The sequence below is a fragment of the Brachycentrus maculatus genome, unplaced genomic scaffold (genome assembly GCF_059751285.1).
Source record: "Brachycentrus maculatus isolate JH-2025_06_01 unplaced genomic scaffold, ASM5975128v1 h1tg000522l, whole genome shotgun sequence".
Lineage (NCBI taxonomy): Eukaryota > Metazoa > Arthropoda > Insecta > Trichoptera > Brachycentridae > Brachycentrus > Brachycentrus maculatus.
This window is the reverse complement of record NW_028281268.1, coordinates 47076-63187: the sequence shown is the minus strand read 5'-3', so window position 1 is coordinate 63187 and position 16112 is coordinate 47076. Positions and strand designations below refer to the sequence as shown.

Below are 16112 nucleotides of genomic sequence, written 5' to 3'. Positions count from 1 at the left end.
AAAAGACGACCAAAAACATTTATTTTATTGAACATATTGTTCAATGAAGTTTTGGGTGTGGAGGTAGCTGTCTTGAAAGACAACGGTCGCATGTGGGTCTACCCTTTTGAGCAGTCAATAAATTTTAGCCTATATAAATATATAACTTATTACTCTTTATGTATAATATATCATTTAACTCTGTATTTATATTTTTAACATTGAAGAAATTAAACTTACTTTGAACGATTCTGAGATTTTTCCAAGAAAGTATCTACATTTGGAACTAGATAATAAACAGAAGCCATTATAAATCCTGTGTCAAATTTCGAACTCCGAATTATTGCTTGAATAAAAATATTTTTTTGACAGGGTGAGAACTTTTTGAAAAAAAAATATTGCTGGGAATTGAAACTTCATGGAGGCCAAGTGTTCGTAGGTCAATGTATTTGTTTCTTATGGTTTTTACCTTAAGGGACTAATCATCATACACATAATCATACAAACCCAAGCGCCCTGGCCTTCGGTCTATTCTCCTTTCCTAGCCTATTAATCCTTCTTCATTTCCTTTCCCATATGGCAGTAATATTTATCACCCCAAGTTCCTCAATTTGCGTCATTTGCATCCCCTTAAATACATTCCCCTGGCGCAAACCTGATCACCTTGGTTCCATATTATTAACGATCAAGTTAACACTGCGTCGATCCGATTCGGTATCTTATGCACAGCTGGATGGGGATAGGGTTCAGAAAACTTTAAAAAAAAAACAAACAAAAAACAAACAAAAAACTTTTTAATCTAATAATATATTAAAAAACTTTCTTCATTTAGAAAATCAAATAGTTTTTATTTTGTTATCGATACATTTATGAAAAACTAACTTAAATACAATAAATGTCTTTAAAAATGAAATAACATCATCGTGTCACGGGTGCAACAAAATTATAACAAACAATCTATGTATCAAATTAAAATATAGCTCTAATTGTACGGAGATTGAATTGATCGATCCACACAGATCGACCAAACCAATCGATCAATATCCATGAAGATATCTAAAACATTCACATATAAATAAATGCCACCGTACAGAACAGCGGACAGAGTATTTAATCACCAATACTTGACCACATCATAGTCAACGTCATGTCCCACCAGTTAAATGAACAGAAAACAATGGCAGGTACACTATGAAGCTTAATCTATATCTTTAAACTGTTAGGCACTGAATTTCAGACAATACACGAATGTACCATCAATTGTCACTTAAATCTCCTCGTTTTACAATACTTATTATGTAAGTAAATTTCGTATTTGTTGTTAAACTTCAGTCGACATCGTTTGCATCTGAAAATAATGTACGGACTCTTATTTCTCAACTTTTTAAGCAAAAGTTTGGCTATCAAATCTCGATTGACAGACTTCTTTTTTCCTTTGCGGGCAGGTTTATTGTCTTTTAGGATAACTCCATAGTCCTTGAACTGATCTAATTTCGTATCAGCGACTGACGAACATCGAGACGAGGTGTCGCAAAATGAAACCAATTTTGCTTTTTGTTTCGATATTTTCGAGATGATGTGATCAATTTGATTGATTGATTTTCCCGATGTTAATGTGGCAGTTTTGCGTTCGGCAACAACGTTTTTATCTTCAGACCCGTCGTCTTGCAAACAAACATCTTCTATCCCGTCTATCTGGACAACTTTTTTCGGTTGACTTTGTTTCCTCGATCTTCTGAGGTTGGTGTTTTCTTCGTCACTTTCCCAAGCGGTTTGTGAAGAGGACATAGCACTATCCGATGCCGTACTGGCCAAGGAATTGTCAAATTGAAACTGCGACGACGCTCCATTGGCAGCCAGAAGAGGCGACCTCAGCGTACTGCTATTGGTGTGACGTCTTTGGTGGGCCGCCAAAGATCCGGGCGTTTTGAATGATAACGAACAAATATTGCAGCCGAAATTCGACTTCTTATTTTCTTTATTGTGAGACTTTTTATTTTTCTGTATTTTTTTCTTCCTTTCGGTAAAATGTTTCGAGTTTTCAGCGGGAGATGTGACTGTCGCTCCGTGGGCCGCGGTCGGATCGCGCTCGCCAGTATCTTCAGCCGAGTTGCCCACATCCCCCGCTTTAGGAAAATCCTGGACGTTCCTTTCTTGCGGGTGCGGGTAGGACGCGTGGCCTCGGACGCTCACGCCGCCCGGGAAGTCGTCTTGGTCGGAGCCGTCGGACGCCTCCATGTAGTTGAAGAGGCGCGCGGCGCCTTGCTGGCGGGGCGGTCTCCACACCCTCACAGGTTCCAGGGAGCCTCCATCACTCGAGGGGCTGTCAGCGGAAAAGAACTTTATCAAAAAATTAATATCACCCTACCTCTGGCGAGGTCAGAGTCATACATGGTCCCTGGCTAAATTTTGCGTGCTGGGTTAATGTATTAGTATGTCGATTAGTTCCCTAATCTCATTAACTCTATATAAATATTACATATTAGTAAAGCTTAATCTAGGGAAGGGGAGAAGAGATGATGATGAAGATGTTAAATGTTAAGAAAATGAGATGAAATGAAAGCAAATGACACCAACACCGAGGAGTTCCCTTGCTAAGCGTAACATGCTTCTTAGGGTTTATATTATTATTTTACCCAAACGTTGGCATTACTGGCGCTGTCGGAGCTCCACTGTACCCCGCTCTCACCATGGTGTTCGGGACCTTTATACTGCGATTCTCTACGTGACTGAAAATAAAAATAAATCATAAGCGAATAATACGAAGCGAATGCTCAATCACAATGAAACTAAACTTAGAAAATAAACACTCACTGTTGTTCTTGGAGGTGAATGGAAAGTTGCGCCTGATCTTCTGCGAGGAAAGAACACTTCCCACAAGCCTTCTTGTTGTGTACCTTGGAAACGTGGGTGGAAAGTCTTTCGGATCGAGCTGCTTTGTAATCGCATAGTGCGCAAACAAAGGGCTTGAGATGAGTATTAAGATGTCGTTTCAGACACCAATTATCAACTCCCGACCAGGGACAGTAACAGCACGAGTATCTCTTTTCACCTTTCTTTTTACTGCCCGAATTCTTAGAAAGGGTATTCGGATCGTGTTCGGATTTGACTTGATGCATGCTATGTTCGGTCTTGATGTGTTGAACTCTCGGCGCGTAAGATTGCTCTCCTTGATTTTGCTGCGTATTCATATCGGTGGTCACCTTGGGATAATAATTTCCGGGAGATGTCTTAGGTATCTGTCTCCTTATTCTATTCAAATCGTACGGATGATCGCGATGCATACGCAAGAAATGTTTCTTTACGTGGTCAGCGCGATTGAACTGTTTCTGACATACGTAACATTCGAATGGCTTTTCATCTCTGTGGATGTTTTCGTGCCTCGTGAAAAGGTCACGACGGTCGGTGGCGTAAGGGCAAGCCGGGCAGCCGTACCGCTTGGCAGCCCCCTGGACGCTCGCGGGGCCCGCGATCCCCGCCGGAGGGGAGCCGGAGGGGGCTCGGCCCGCAGCCGCGGGGACTGGGGGGGGAGATACGCTGTCGACCTTCGTTTTTAATCTCTGAAGGTACTTCGATACTTCATCTAAGACGGTATTGTCCTTGACGAGCGCGTCAGTCGCCCGATCGTCGGGCATGTTATGTTCTCGCACCATATGCAAGCGTACGCACCGTGCCCACGCACTGCCGTACGCGCATTGCGGACATTGGAAGACTCGCGCATTGGAGTGAGTTCCGAGCCAATGCTCCGCTATTCGCGACAGAAAGCCGACGCATTCGCAGTCGACGCATTTGAAGAGTTTCTGCGCGGGGTTATAGCTGGCGATGCGCGAGGCGCTCCACTGGAGGGTCTCGTCGCTGGCGGTCCATTTGTCTTCGGCCGTGGGATTAGTTTTTGGCTGGAAATTAGCGTGCAGGATCCCGGGAGGCGGAAAGCCATTCTGCATGAGGGCGGCTAGACCGAAAGCGGTGATATGGTCTTCCGGCTTCAGCAGGGATCCTTCTTCGTGGTCGGTCACCCTGTCGGGGAAGTCGAGGGCGCCCTCTTCTCCGTATAGTTTCTTGGTGATCTCCTTGAACATGTCCTCGCAATCCAGGGCCAGCGGCCCGGGCATGGCGACCTCCATGTCAGCTGCTCCGCTTCTCCATACTCCGGAGCTGCAAACGAGACAACTGTTGCGTACAAAAGATATTCGTAAACTACATAAACGCAAATTGTATCCCGTATAAATATAATGAGCACCCCTGAAAGCTGTCCGCATTCATCTGACCTTATGGCGAATGTAAATCACGGAGGAAAATGCGACAATTTAGGGATTAAGACGGCCAATGTAAGCGGGGCAGCGAACAGTTCGGTGGGCGGCCGCCCCCGCCCAGTATTGATTCCCCCGCCGGCTACCCAACCCGCCCCCGCCCTAGCTCGCCGGTCAATCTTTGTTCCGGCTTTTGAACCACACGACACTGAGCCACGTATGCCATACTGACCATTGCCAAAAGTACCGGTAAAACACAGATTAACTAAACTATTAGCTAATAGAAGGCACTCAGTCATGGTAAGAAAACAAAATAATTATTGACCACAATAATTTTTTTTCGTAGACACAACCCTTAAATATTTATTTTTAAAAAAATGTTTGATTGGAAAATACCAGAACATAATTTTTCGACAATTCCGAAATCAGTAATTTTTAATTCCAGAATTTTCATAATATAAAAATGACCGAAATCCCGCATTCCCTAGTCACAATAATATTCCCATACAAGTGCATGGGTGACTGGTTCAGTGGCTCAGATTTGAATGCAGTGTGACCCACAAATTGACAACTGCTACTGCTACTTTAGTGTTTAGATTTAAACTAATTTAAATTGAATTCATGTATTTTAATATCACTTACGAATGTTGGATGTAATAATTTAATTAAGAAAAAAACTATATCAAGGGTGCTTTTTTCCTATGAATCGAATTTTCTACTGCAAGAAAAATGGGATGTAGCTCTTGCTAGAGCTAGACACTTTTATTTATTGTGGAGTATGGCGATGCAGTGCGTCAGACGGAATGCATCAACGCATAGGAATTGAACCTTATTTATTATATTCATTTCAATTGTATTCAGCTAGTAGACACACAAAGGCATAATATCTTAAAAACAAATAACAATATAAGCAGCCGTAAAAATTGTGATTATTTTATTAGGGAATTTAAGAGTTTATTTTCTGAGTTTTCTGCGATCATCCAGAGGGTTCATTTTGAAGAAGATACACTTTCTGAGTGTGATCTAAAATATATACATTCTGTCAAATAAATACCAAGACTGAGTAGATTTTTCTGAGTAGATTCAAGATTTTTCAGATTTTTTCGCCAAGTTAGCACAACTGTGCTCTATATCGACGCTAAGTTTGAGAGAGATTTGTTATTTAGTTTGTTGTCAGCAGTCAAATACATTTGCGATTGCGAAACTCAATTGCGATTTTTGCTACGAAGAAAAAAAAATTGCAAAGAACTTGTCTTAAATTTTGTGTCGCGAACTAAATCTTGCTTTATATATAGCATTTTAAAAAAGAAAGATTTTAATTGGAAACAGAATGTGCGAAAGAAGGTATGCAGTTGACAAAAATTGATGAGGCAATATGACATAAAGATCTATCAGAATTAGTGGTGTCTTATTTAGAAAATATGACTATGTGACAAATCTTGATTGATATAAGATATTGTATTTATTGTATTATATTTAGGGACCAACCTTAATAATTTATTTTTATTTTTATTTTAAATTTTACTTAGTAAATACCACTATTTCTTAAATCTATTGTGACACGTGTTACGTGCATTCCGCATCATTTTCAAACGCCGTATCTTACGCCGAAACACGTATCACAATAGATTTTAAGAAATAGTAATATGTACTAAGTGAAACTTAAATAAAAAATGGATAGATACCACAAAATGACTGCCGATAAATATTTGTGTTTTAATTATTTACAAGAATATTTCTTGTAAATAATAAAAGGCCTGAGCGGCTCATTATTAGAAATACTTAGGTATCAGATTGTGGTAGAGTGAGTTCGAACCGAGAAACTCTAACTCAAGAGTCCGCGACACTAACCACGGGACCACATTCTTAACTATACACATTCACTATAATTTTAAGACATAAACTAGATATGCTATAAATCCTTGCACATAATAGGCAACTAATAAATATAATAATAAAATAAAAATAAAAACATCGCAGTACGTCGGCGGATAAGGTTGGTCACCATGTCGTAGTCATACAGGAGAAAGTGACCAAGTGCATTTTGTACAAAAACGAGATCATTGACTGTTTCATATCTTACTAGTTTAATATTACCCTGAAATTAAACTTGGAAGTATAATATATTGACTTGTTACAAATGACTAACTGCATTGATGTTTATTTTCTTGCCAAGCAAAAGTGACTTAAATGGCCCTCCTGAACATTTTACGTTTTGTTAGTTGGTCACTTTCTCCTGTACGACTACGATATTTCCAACTCCAACGCGCCCTCCACTTTTATCGGGGACACACACACTCACACCACGACAGGGCTATGGTCACTACGCCAGCCGCACACGCACACAGGCGCGCGCCTTACAAAACGATCACCTCATCTCCCCTTTTCCGTCCGACCCCCCTCGCCCCTGCGCCGCCCCCAGAACCGAGGGGGTCGGGTCGGGTAGGTACCCAGGCGTGCATTCCTGGACTGCTGCCTTCGCCTACCCTACCCGAGATACCCGACCTCGGAGCCTCTCTGAATATTCGACGATTTTTAAATATTTTCTGTTTTACGAACTCTGAATTTGAAATTGCGCGGTATATTATGAAATTACGCGGGAAATTATGCTATCTACACAGCTATATGGTATATGTAAATTTGTAAAAATATAGGTAAAATTAAAAATGAGACCTACAGTTTCAAACTACATGTTTGTCAGGGTGAGGAATATTAGAAACATAATATTTACTAAGTCGTATTTTAAAAACATATTGCATAAATAATATTTATTCCCATTGAGTAATTTCAATTACTCAATTTGGGACAGTGTTATATGTTGTGTATGGGACAGTATTCCATACTCTCTGCCTACCCTTGCCGAGAAACGGCGTGATGATATTAGTAGAAGTATTAGTAGTAGGGATAGTATTACATAAATTGCCTACAAAAAGCTCAAACAAAGCCACTGTCACAAAGTATTACTAATATACTCGGTGTTTGTATTGTCATAGTTTTACCAATAACACAAAGTATTGTCAAAATATTATCAACAAACCGAGGTAAAACTTAAAGCAACTGTAACAAAGTATTACCCATATACTCGTATGCTAATATTGTCAAAGTTTTACTAATATAATGTAGTACATATTGTCAAAATAATATCAACAAACCAAGGTAAAACATAAAGCAACTGTCTCAAAGCATTATATATATACTCGTATGTAAGTATTCTCAACGTTTTACCAATACAAAAATATAAATAAATAAATAAATAAATATTGTTCAAGTATTACCAATATACTCGTATGCTAATATTGTCAACGTTTTACTAATATAGTACATATTGTTAAAATAATATCAACAAAACAAGGTATAAAAAGCAACTGTCTCAAAGCATTATCTATATACTCGTATGTTAGTATTGTCAACATTTTACCAATACAAAAATATAAATAAATAATATTGTCAAAGTAGTACCAATATACTCGTATGATGTATTGCCAATATTATACCAATACAACATATTATATTATGTCAAAGTAAATATTAAATTCTATTGTCAAAGTATTACCACTGTTGTATTCGTCAACGTGACCGTTTTGTTTTCTGCCCAATCTTGCGAGACGTCACGTGACGACGATGAATATAAAAATAAGCTCACAGGTGCAACCCCGTCGAAGGGGAAGCGAGAATGTAAGGGGGAGTCACCCTTCGGGTAGAGGGTAGCGAGATAGGTACTCGACAAGCCGGAGGGGAGACATGGGGTGTTCTTGGTCGTTGTGCAAGACGTTCTCTACTTTACACACGATCTGAGAGAAGGAAGTCGCAAGAAAGATATACCATCAATTCAGACGCTACATTTCTGTTATCTACTAAAGATGGCGCCCAAAAATATTAGAACAAAACTAAAAATTGACAGCATCTTTTGAATTCATATTTTAAAACATTTTTTAATAATTAAAATGTACCTTTTTTTTAAATTACTATAAATATTTTATTATAACTTAATTACAATTTTACCGGTTTCGAAGCTAACGGCTTCTTTATCAAGACTGATTAATAGTCTTGATAAAGAAGCGGTCAGCTTCGAAACCGGTAGACATTATAATGAAGCTAAAAAAAATATTTAAAGTGATTTTAAAACATAGTTATATTTTAATTATGACAAATATATTTTCTGTCAATTCTTAAGTGACGCTTCGCTTCGGAAAAATAATTAGATAGGGTTATTGGATATAATGAACGACGCCACTAGCTATCAAAGAACCCGATATCTTCGTGTGTAAGTTTTTGCCTCGAGCCGGCAGATGTTTCGACGGGTGAAGGGAGCACGCTGTCCGCCCCGGCACCCACACACCCACACACCCACACACCCACACACCCACACACCACACACCACACTCACCACACACCACACACGTGGCGGGGAGCTGAAAGGTTACTTACAGTATGTATCCACACACATGGGTAACATGGGTACCTACGTAGGTTATACAATAATTATGCTGAATTAAAACTAAATATTCACATTATTCTTCTTCAAATCCTTATCCGCAATGGTGCATAGGGCACTGCAGCATATAAACGCAGTGTTATTTTGATCGTTAACACATGAAGGAAAGATGATCAGCCCTCCGCTTCAGGTACCAGTCCAAGGCAATATTGAATGAATATTAGAGTGAAAAAATCTGTTATATTTATTTGATCCCTCGCCTGGGAATTGAACCCGGGACCTCCAGAACGGTGAACGAGCGTGCTGACCATTGCACTACGAAGGCGGATAAAAAATTACATTATAAGTGCCTTAACTTCTATATGAAAGAAGATGGGGATCTGAGCATCCACGGGCTTACGACCTGGCGATTAAGTAATTTTTTCAAGAGAAAACTTTCAGGATATTTAATTTTCTACAACCTTGCGTTTATTTTTCTCTTTGATCGATAATTTTCGTATTTTGACATATCGTAGTCATACAGGAGAAAGTGACCAGGTGCATTTTTTACCAAAACATGATCATTGACTATTTGATATCTTATTAGCTTAATATTGCCCTGAAAAAATCCCAAAGGTTTTTAAACTTGGAAGTATGATATATTGACTTGTTAATAATGACTAACTGCATTGATGTTTATTTTCATGCCAAGCAAAAGTGACTTAAATGCCCCCCTGAACATTTTACGTTTTGGTAGTTGGTCACTTTCTCCTGTACGACTACGATATCAACATTTATATTTACAGGGTATTTACAGGGGTTGCGACCTGTCATAGGCTAGTTTAAGTGATCTGTTTATGCACGTGTAACATTCGTCATCATTGATTGACAACCACACTACTAGTTTTTTTTGGAACTAATACATATATCATATTATTCTCACGTTGCTCCATGTTTGAGTTCGCAGCAGTATCTATGGTTGATTTGACAAAAAATGCTATCCTCTTCTTAGACCTCAAAAAGACTGAAGTCGAAATAAACGAGATAATGCAATTAAATTTTACTAACTATTTATTATTTTTAAATATGATCTAGCCATATCGATTTTATTTATATTACTCGATTAATTTTAGTTCGTAACCACAGTAAAATGGTTCGCGCGTTCGGCTACCGTGCTGGAGGTCCCGGGTACGATTCCAAGGGAGGTCAAAATAAATATGAGGGATTTTCACCCTTATATTTATTCACTCTCATCCTGAACTGGTAAAAGAAACGCAGAACTGATATGGCCTTCATCGAATAAACGATCAAGATAACACTGCATTAATACGATGCAGTGCCCTTTGCAAAATTAGATGCGGATGAGGGAAGAAGAATAAGAAATAAAGGAATTTATTATTTTATAACATTTATTTAATATGTTATTTATTAATTCTGATAAAACGTTAATTAATAATATACTTTTTCAAAATACGTCACCAGTATTTTCTAATGTTTTCTTTAACAAAAAGTCCCGTTCCTCAAACCCCCCCCCCCTATTTATTACCCTACCAACCTTTACTATTCACCTGCCGATGAAAACAATGTAGTTTTCGAAACTAGTCGTGTGTAATGAAATAATACTCAATAAGTGGTATTATATATGTACTACAAGTGTTTAATTTTTTTATTTAATATCATTTTAGACTGAAACGCAGGACTGATCAAGATAATGCAGTGCTCTAAGCACCATTGCGTGCTGATAAGACGTTAGAATAAGAATACGTATTTTATTTTAGTTAGTTATTTATTATTTTATTTATTTAATTGATTGGTTAATACTAAAACACTATCTTCTAAGCAAAATAAAAAAAAACATACTTATATTTTTTTAAATATTGTTAAGTAGATACTGTTTAAGTATTTATCAGTCTTGAAAAAGAAGCGGTTAGCTTCGAAGCCGGTAGACATTAATGGGGTAAGATATAGATTTCAAAAATTTGTTTTCCGCTTAGAATTATTTAAAACAAAGTAAAAGTACAACATTTTACTTAATTTAATAATAATTAATTTATCTATATTATTTAAAATAAAAGTAAAATTTAGTCGTAACGTCATGAATCATAATTTTGGTCATTTTTGGGTGACGCATGCGTTGATCCTTTTTTCGTCGAAGGAGAAAATTGTGGGTTGCGGGTAGGGGGCGTCTTGGTCCCGTATAATCTACTACCTGCCCTGGCCGGGCGCGGGGGCGGAGCGGGGGGCAAGGCGGGGGCAGGACCGCCTGAAGGGGCCCGCATCGGGCAGGTGCTCGAGGATGTTGAAATATGCTCCACCCGGTCAAGTCGTTTGAGACACCCGATGTAGTATTCTACATTAAACGCGGATGTACTATCACATGGAATTACACTCAAACCTGGATATAACAGACTGGAATATTTTTCACTTATAAAGAGAATCACTCTTATATCCATGCCTTCTGTTACTTATTCTTCTTTAATCTCTTATCCGCACCCAATGGTGCATAGGGCACTGCATCGTAATGACGCAGTATTATCTTGATCGTTACTAACATGAAGGCAAGGTGATCACTCCTGCGCATCAGGGACCAGTTCAGGGTAATATCAAATAAATATTAGAGTGTAAAATTCGATTCCCCCCGGGAATCGAATTTTCGTAGCTAAACACGCTAACTATTACACCACGGAGGCGGACAGAGGTGTAAAATAACGGGACTTTAGGGCAGCTCTCTTTTAAAGAGTCTTTTTATATCTTCAAGTCTTCTATATGTTGGTTTGACTGTAATTGTAGAATGAAAGCGGGGTGAACGATTGTAATGTATTTTTCACATCTACCTTCCCTATCCTTACTATAATACCAGACGAGTCTCTAAAATAGACGTTTTGCGGGTTACTCCTTTATAAAAAATGCAGTGGAAATGCTAATACTAATACCGTCTCCCTTACCTAACGTCCAAGTGACTCTAGCTGAAATCTAGCTACGGCTTATGCAACACCGCTTATCATGGCCCTACATAGGCTTCAACTTTATAACACGCATCAAACACAATCTAGCGCATACCTCTTTTGGTCAAAAGAACTTTGATTACATACTATGCAATAAAGTTGTACAACCTGCTCCCGCTGTCCATAAAGTCATTAAATATAAATGTCTCCTACTTTATTCTTGCTACGATTGCTCTCTACTCCTTGCTACGATTCTAATTTCGTCTACTGCATACATGTATGGTGCTGAAAGACCCCGTTTGTTGTTGCTTTAGTATAATAACGGAGTACATATTATGATCCTTCCTCGAATCAGGCACGACCTGTTGCTAAGACATTCGCATGCAGCTACGGGGCGCATTTCATATCATTACACCATGTGATAAGATAATAAATATATATATATATATATATATATATATATATATATATATATATATATATATATATATATATATATATATATATATATATATATATATATATATATATATATATATATACACACACATATAAATTCACATATACATATATCTAAACATAAAGAGTTTCTTTTTTAATTTCGATATGTATGAAGTTGGTCTGATGATGAAACCCGGTTGCTGGTCAAATAAAATTCATGTGGAAAAAATAACCACTTGATAGAGTCAAATCATGATTTCGATAAAAATGTTAATGTAAAAATCTTACACAAATGTAGTAAAGGTAAAAATTTAGATAGGCTCGAAATTTTGGAAATAAATAGATTAAAAAATTGTCATAATAAAGACATATTAAATGATCAAGTAACACACATTCATTCTCCCTTACTTTACCCATTAGAAAAGAAACAATAGATGCCTTAATGTCTTGTCGATAAGAAATGACTGCCGGGAAATTTACATTTCAGAGAACTTCGGACTCCCCCCGGACAACCACAGCGTAGTGGAAGGAGCCGTCAACCAGCATTTCCTGATACCTCGTTACATAATTTAAATTCATTTATAAAAAATGCAAATCTATTATAGCTTTATATAAAATCGTGCTTTCAATACAAAAAAAAACCTTTATAAAAAATATTTTTAATATCATACAATACTTAAATTCACTCAAATTAAATTAATTTCTCATAAAATTATATCAAATCATGGTTATCAACTCCTGCCTTCTTTTATATATAACATAACAATTTGTATAGCCTCTCACCAGTCTGATGATGTCGGTAACGACGAAACCCGGTCGCTGGTCAAATAAAAAAGTGGAAAAGCTAAAAATATTGGTTTTAATCTAATAATAAATTAAAAATAACATAGTTTTTATTTTATTCTATAAAATGTAGTTCCACCAAGAAATGTCAGTTCAAAACATAAATCTAATAGATGAAATTATTATCGGTGTATGGAAGTCTGGTTACTTACTGGGCTTTTGAACTATCATTGGGTGATTAAGTTATCACTTTATACACTGAGTAACATTCACCATTATGCACATCATTAACATCCATATTAATAAAATTTCGAATGTATGTATGGTTTATTTCAAGTGACAGAAACGTTTCAATTTGAAATACGAATTACAGTGCCATCTATTTAAAACATGTTTAGTAACAGAAGCTAAAGTTGAAATATGAATTCTTTCATATACATCTGAAAATATCATTTGTTTAAATGTACTTATTTTTTGGATAAGTTATTTTATGTAAAATATTTTGAGTATGTTCATTTTATGGACACAAATGCTAGATTAAACACCGTCCAATTTACAGTCGCAAACTCTGTAAATACCCTGACTTATATATTACATACTTTCTCAATAACTTCTCCTTCTATGTTAAGACATAAATAAAATCATATAAACAACGAATTTTCAGCAATAAATTAAACGTAGTAATTTTAATGATATAAATATATTATTGTTATTTTTACCTTTTACTGGTGTTTGAGGTCCGAAACTTGTCAACTTGATTGAATTTATTGTATGATCAAAACATCAATTAATTTATTACTAACGAATAAATAAAATTTAACAACTTGTATACTTAACAAATAATAAGTTCACTGGTATATTGAAGGTGTAAGTGAAAGGAATTACTTTATTTGCAAATTGCAATGTATATTTTTATAATCTATATCAAATTTGGCACCCGTTATCTGAGTGACAGGTATCGGAGGTTCAAAACAAATTCGCGTACATAACACCGACGTAACAATAACACGTGATTTTACACTCAAACGCGGGATACGGCAAACTGACACAATATTATACCATGAATGACATAGTTTCGGAAACAAACGTGACGAGAATAGCGGCACAGTCTGCCGAAAGGCTAAAATAAAACTAATAGTGGGGTCTTCGCGCCTCGGCGGGAGACTTTTGTATACACAATTTTCAGAACCACCACCCACTGCACTCGCTTTTGATCAACTTCACAGACCTAAGGACATACGCTCGTCCTGCTCTGTGACGCGGAGTCATAACGGGAGAGAGGAGGGTAACATCACAGCCTGTTCCGATGGCGGAGCGCCAAATAATGCCGGCGGTAAAACGACGACACCGAGACGAAAAAGACAAAGAACTTCGTAGTTTGATGAGTATGTTGAGCGACGCTCTTGACAGAGTGGCGTGATTGCTTAAATTTGTCTAAAAGTCAACCCTGGATCCGTAAACATTCGTCTGTCAGACCTCATAATACGCGCAAATGCGCGCTATTTGGTAAAAGTGTTGAATGAATCCTCGATGGTTCGCATAATTACAACATATTTCGACTGATAAAGCTATTAATATTTAAAAATAAACTTTAAAAACATATATTTCCTATGATTTCGACTAAAATTTGCACAACAACATCATATTTATGTTATTCGGCATTCACTTTGTGGTAAGACATGATTTAATTATAAATAAAACACTTTTTTTACCACTTGATTATAGTACATGAATATTTAATTTAATTATTCAAACCTGTAGATGGAACCATCATTAAAATACAACACTCAAGTGTTTTATATATATATATATATATATATATATATATATATATATATATATATATATATATATATATATATATATATATATATATATATATATATATATATATATATATATATATATATATATATATAAATGTTAGTGCGATTTGGAAACGAGCTTTACTGCAATTGTTACGTCGAAAGTGTTCGTCTGAAAGACGTGTTTACGAATGGCATTGTACGGGTCCCGGATGTGACTAATCTAAGGTTAATTAAGGCTGAACTGCGCGATTGTGTTTTTTTCGCATTGGGTGACGGGCTGCGTGGCATTGCAAGAGGAAAAGTGTAGTTTAGTTAAGTTAAGTTTAGATTGGGATTGTTCCTCACCTGGATCGTGGATCGGCTGGCTGCGACGCTCGGGTCGGTGGGGTGGGGTGCGCGCGGTACGCGAGGAGACGACGTGCCACCCACTCGGCGGGCCGGGCTGCACTAGCGCGAGCGCCCACCCCCGGAGAGGGGCGAGCGCCCCCCGCCCCCCGCGCGCCCCACGCGCCCCACGCGAGGGCAGCGCCGCACGACGCAACCTTGTACAGCCGTCAAGCCTGCGCCTCTACTATAATAACAAAGATAAAAATGTTATTGATACAGGAATATGGAAATCTGGATATTTACCTTCATCAACTAGTTTGAACGCTGGAAAAAGACTATACCAATGTATCAGGCGCGGTCCGTCCATATATGCTGTGGATGCTCCGCATCCCTTCCATTTTGAAGTTTTTTTTTCTATCCGTAAACAGCAATACTACAATTGAAATATTTTGATTTTTCTACAGCGACCTTAATGTGTTTTTTTTTTACTAAAACGGTGCTGTACAAAATCATACAAATATTATTATTATAAAACATCGTGTATATATTGTCCCGTCTCAGTGTACGCGCAATGAACGACACAATACAAAAATACAAACATAAGTAGGTACCTGTTTTTTTGTTGGAATTACCCATCGTCCAAATGACTGAATTCTAGCTACGTTTAATTACTTCTCTATAATCTTGATATGCTTTATGCGACAGCGATTATCATGGCCCTATTAGGTTTCAACATTATACGTTTTAAAGCCTATATCTACTTGTGAGTGGATTACTCTTTATGTTCAAAGTAACTATAATTTCATGTAATTTATGGGTGAAAATTCTAGGCAAACTCACACTCAATAGCATGTCTACTTTAAGAAATCTAAAATTTGAAATCAACCTAATAAATCCAATTTATGTATGTACATATATATCTAAAAAAAATGAGACTGATATATTATATAAAGACTAATGATATATATATGCTTATTTTTATAACTAATTTATAACGATAGAATTTAAAAAAAAAATGTTATAGTATTAAATTATTTTAAAAATCATGAACTAGAAATAAATAAAGAATAAAACTACCGTTAAAAAAAAACAATTTGAAATTTTTATTATGTACAAGGGTTTCAAAATGTACGAGAGATTCCTGAATGTATGAAGAATGAAAATG

General features: G+C 36.9%; 1 protein-coding gene across 2 annotated transcripts; it reads right to left on the bottom strand.

Annotated features, from left to right (window-relative positions):
• Positions 1–1103: 1103 nt before the first annotated feature.
• On the bottom strand, positions 1104–15063 carry LOC148301748 (uncharacterized). Of its 2 annotated transcripts, none has more exons than XM_088272770.1 (4): positions 14966–15063; positions 2794–4134; positions 2616–2708; positions 1104–2302 (listed from the first exon to the last, which is right to left on the bottom strand). In XM_088272770.1, the coding sequence occupies exons 2-4, from the start codon at positions 4101–4103 to the stop codon at positions 1243–1245; spliced, it is 2463 nt and encodes an 820-aa protein (XP_088128896.1). In that variant the 5' UTR covers positions 4104–4134; positions 14966–15063; the 3' UTR covers positions 1104–1242. The 2 variants fall into 2 exon arrangements, with proteins under 2 accessions (XP_088128896.1, XP_088128897.1); XM_088272771.1 differs by lacking the exon at positions 14966–15063 and adding an exon at positions 13532–14081.
• Between the last annotated feature and the right edge of the window lie 1049 nt (positions 15064–16112).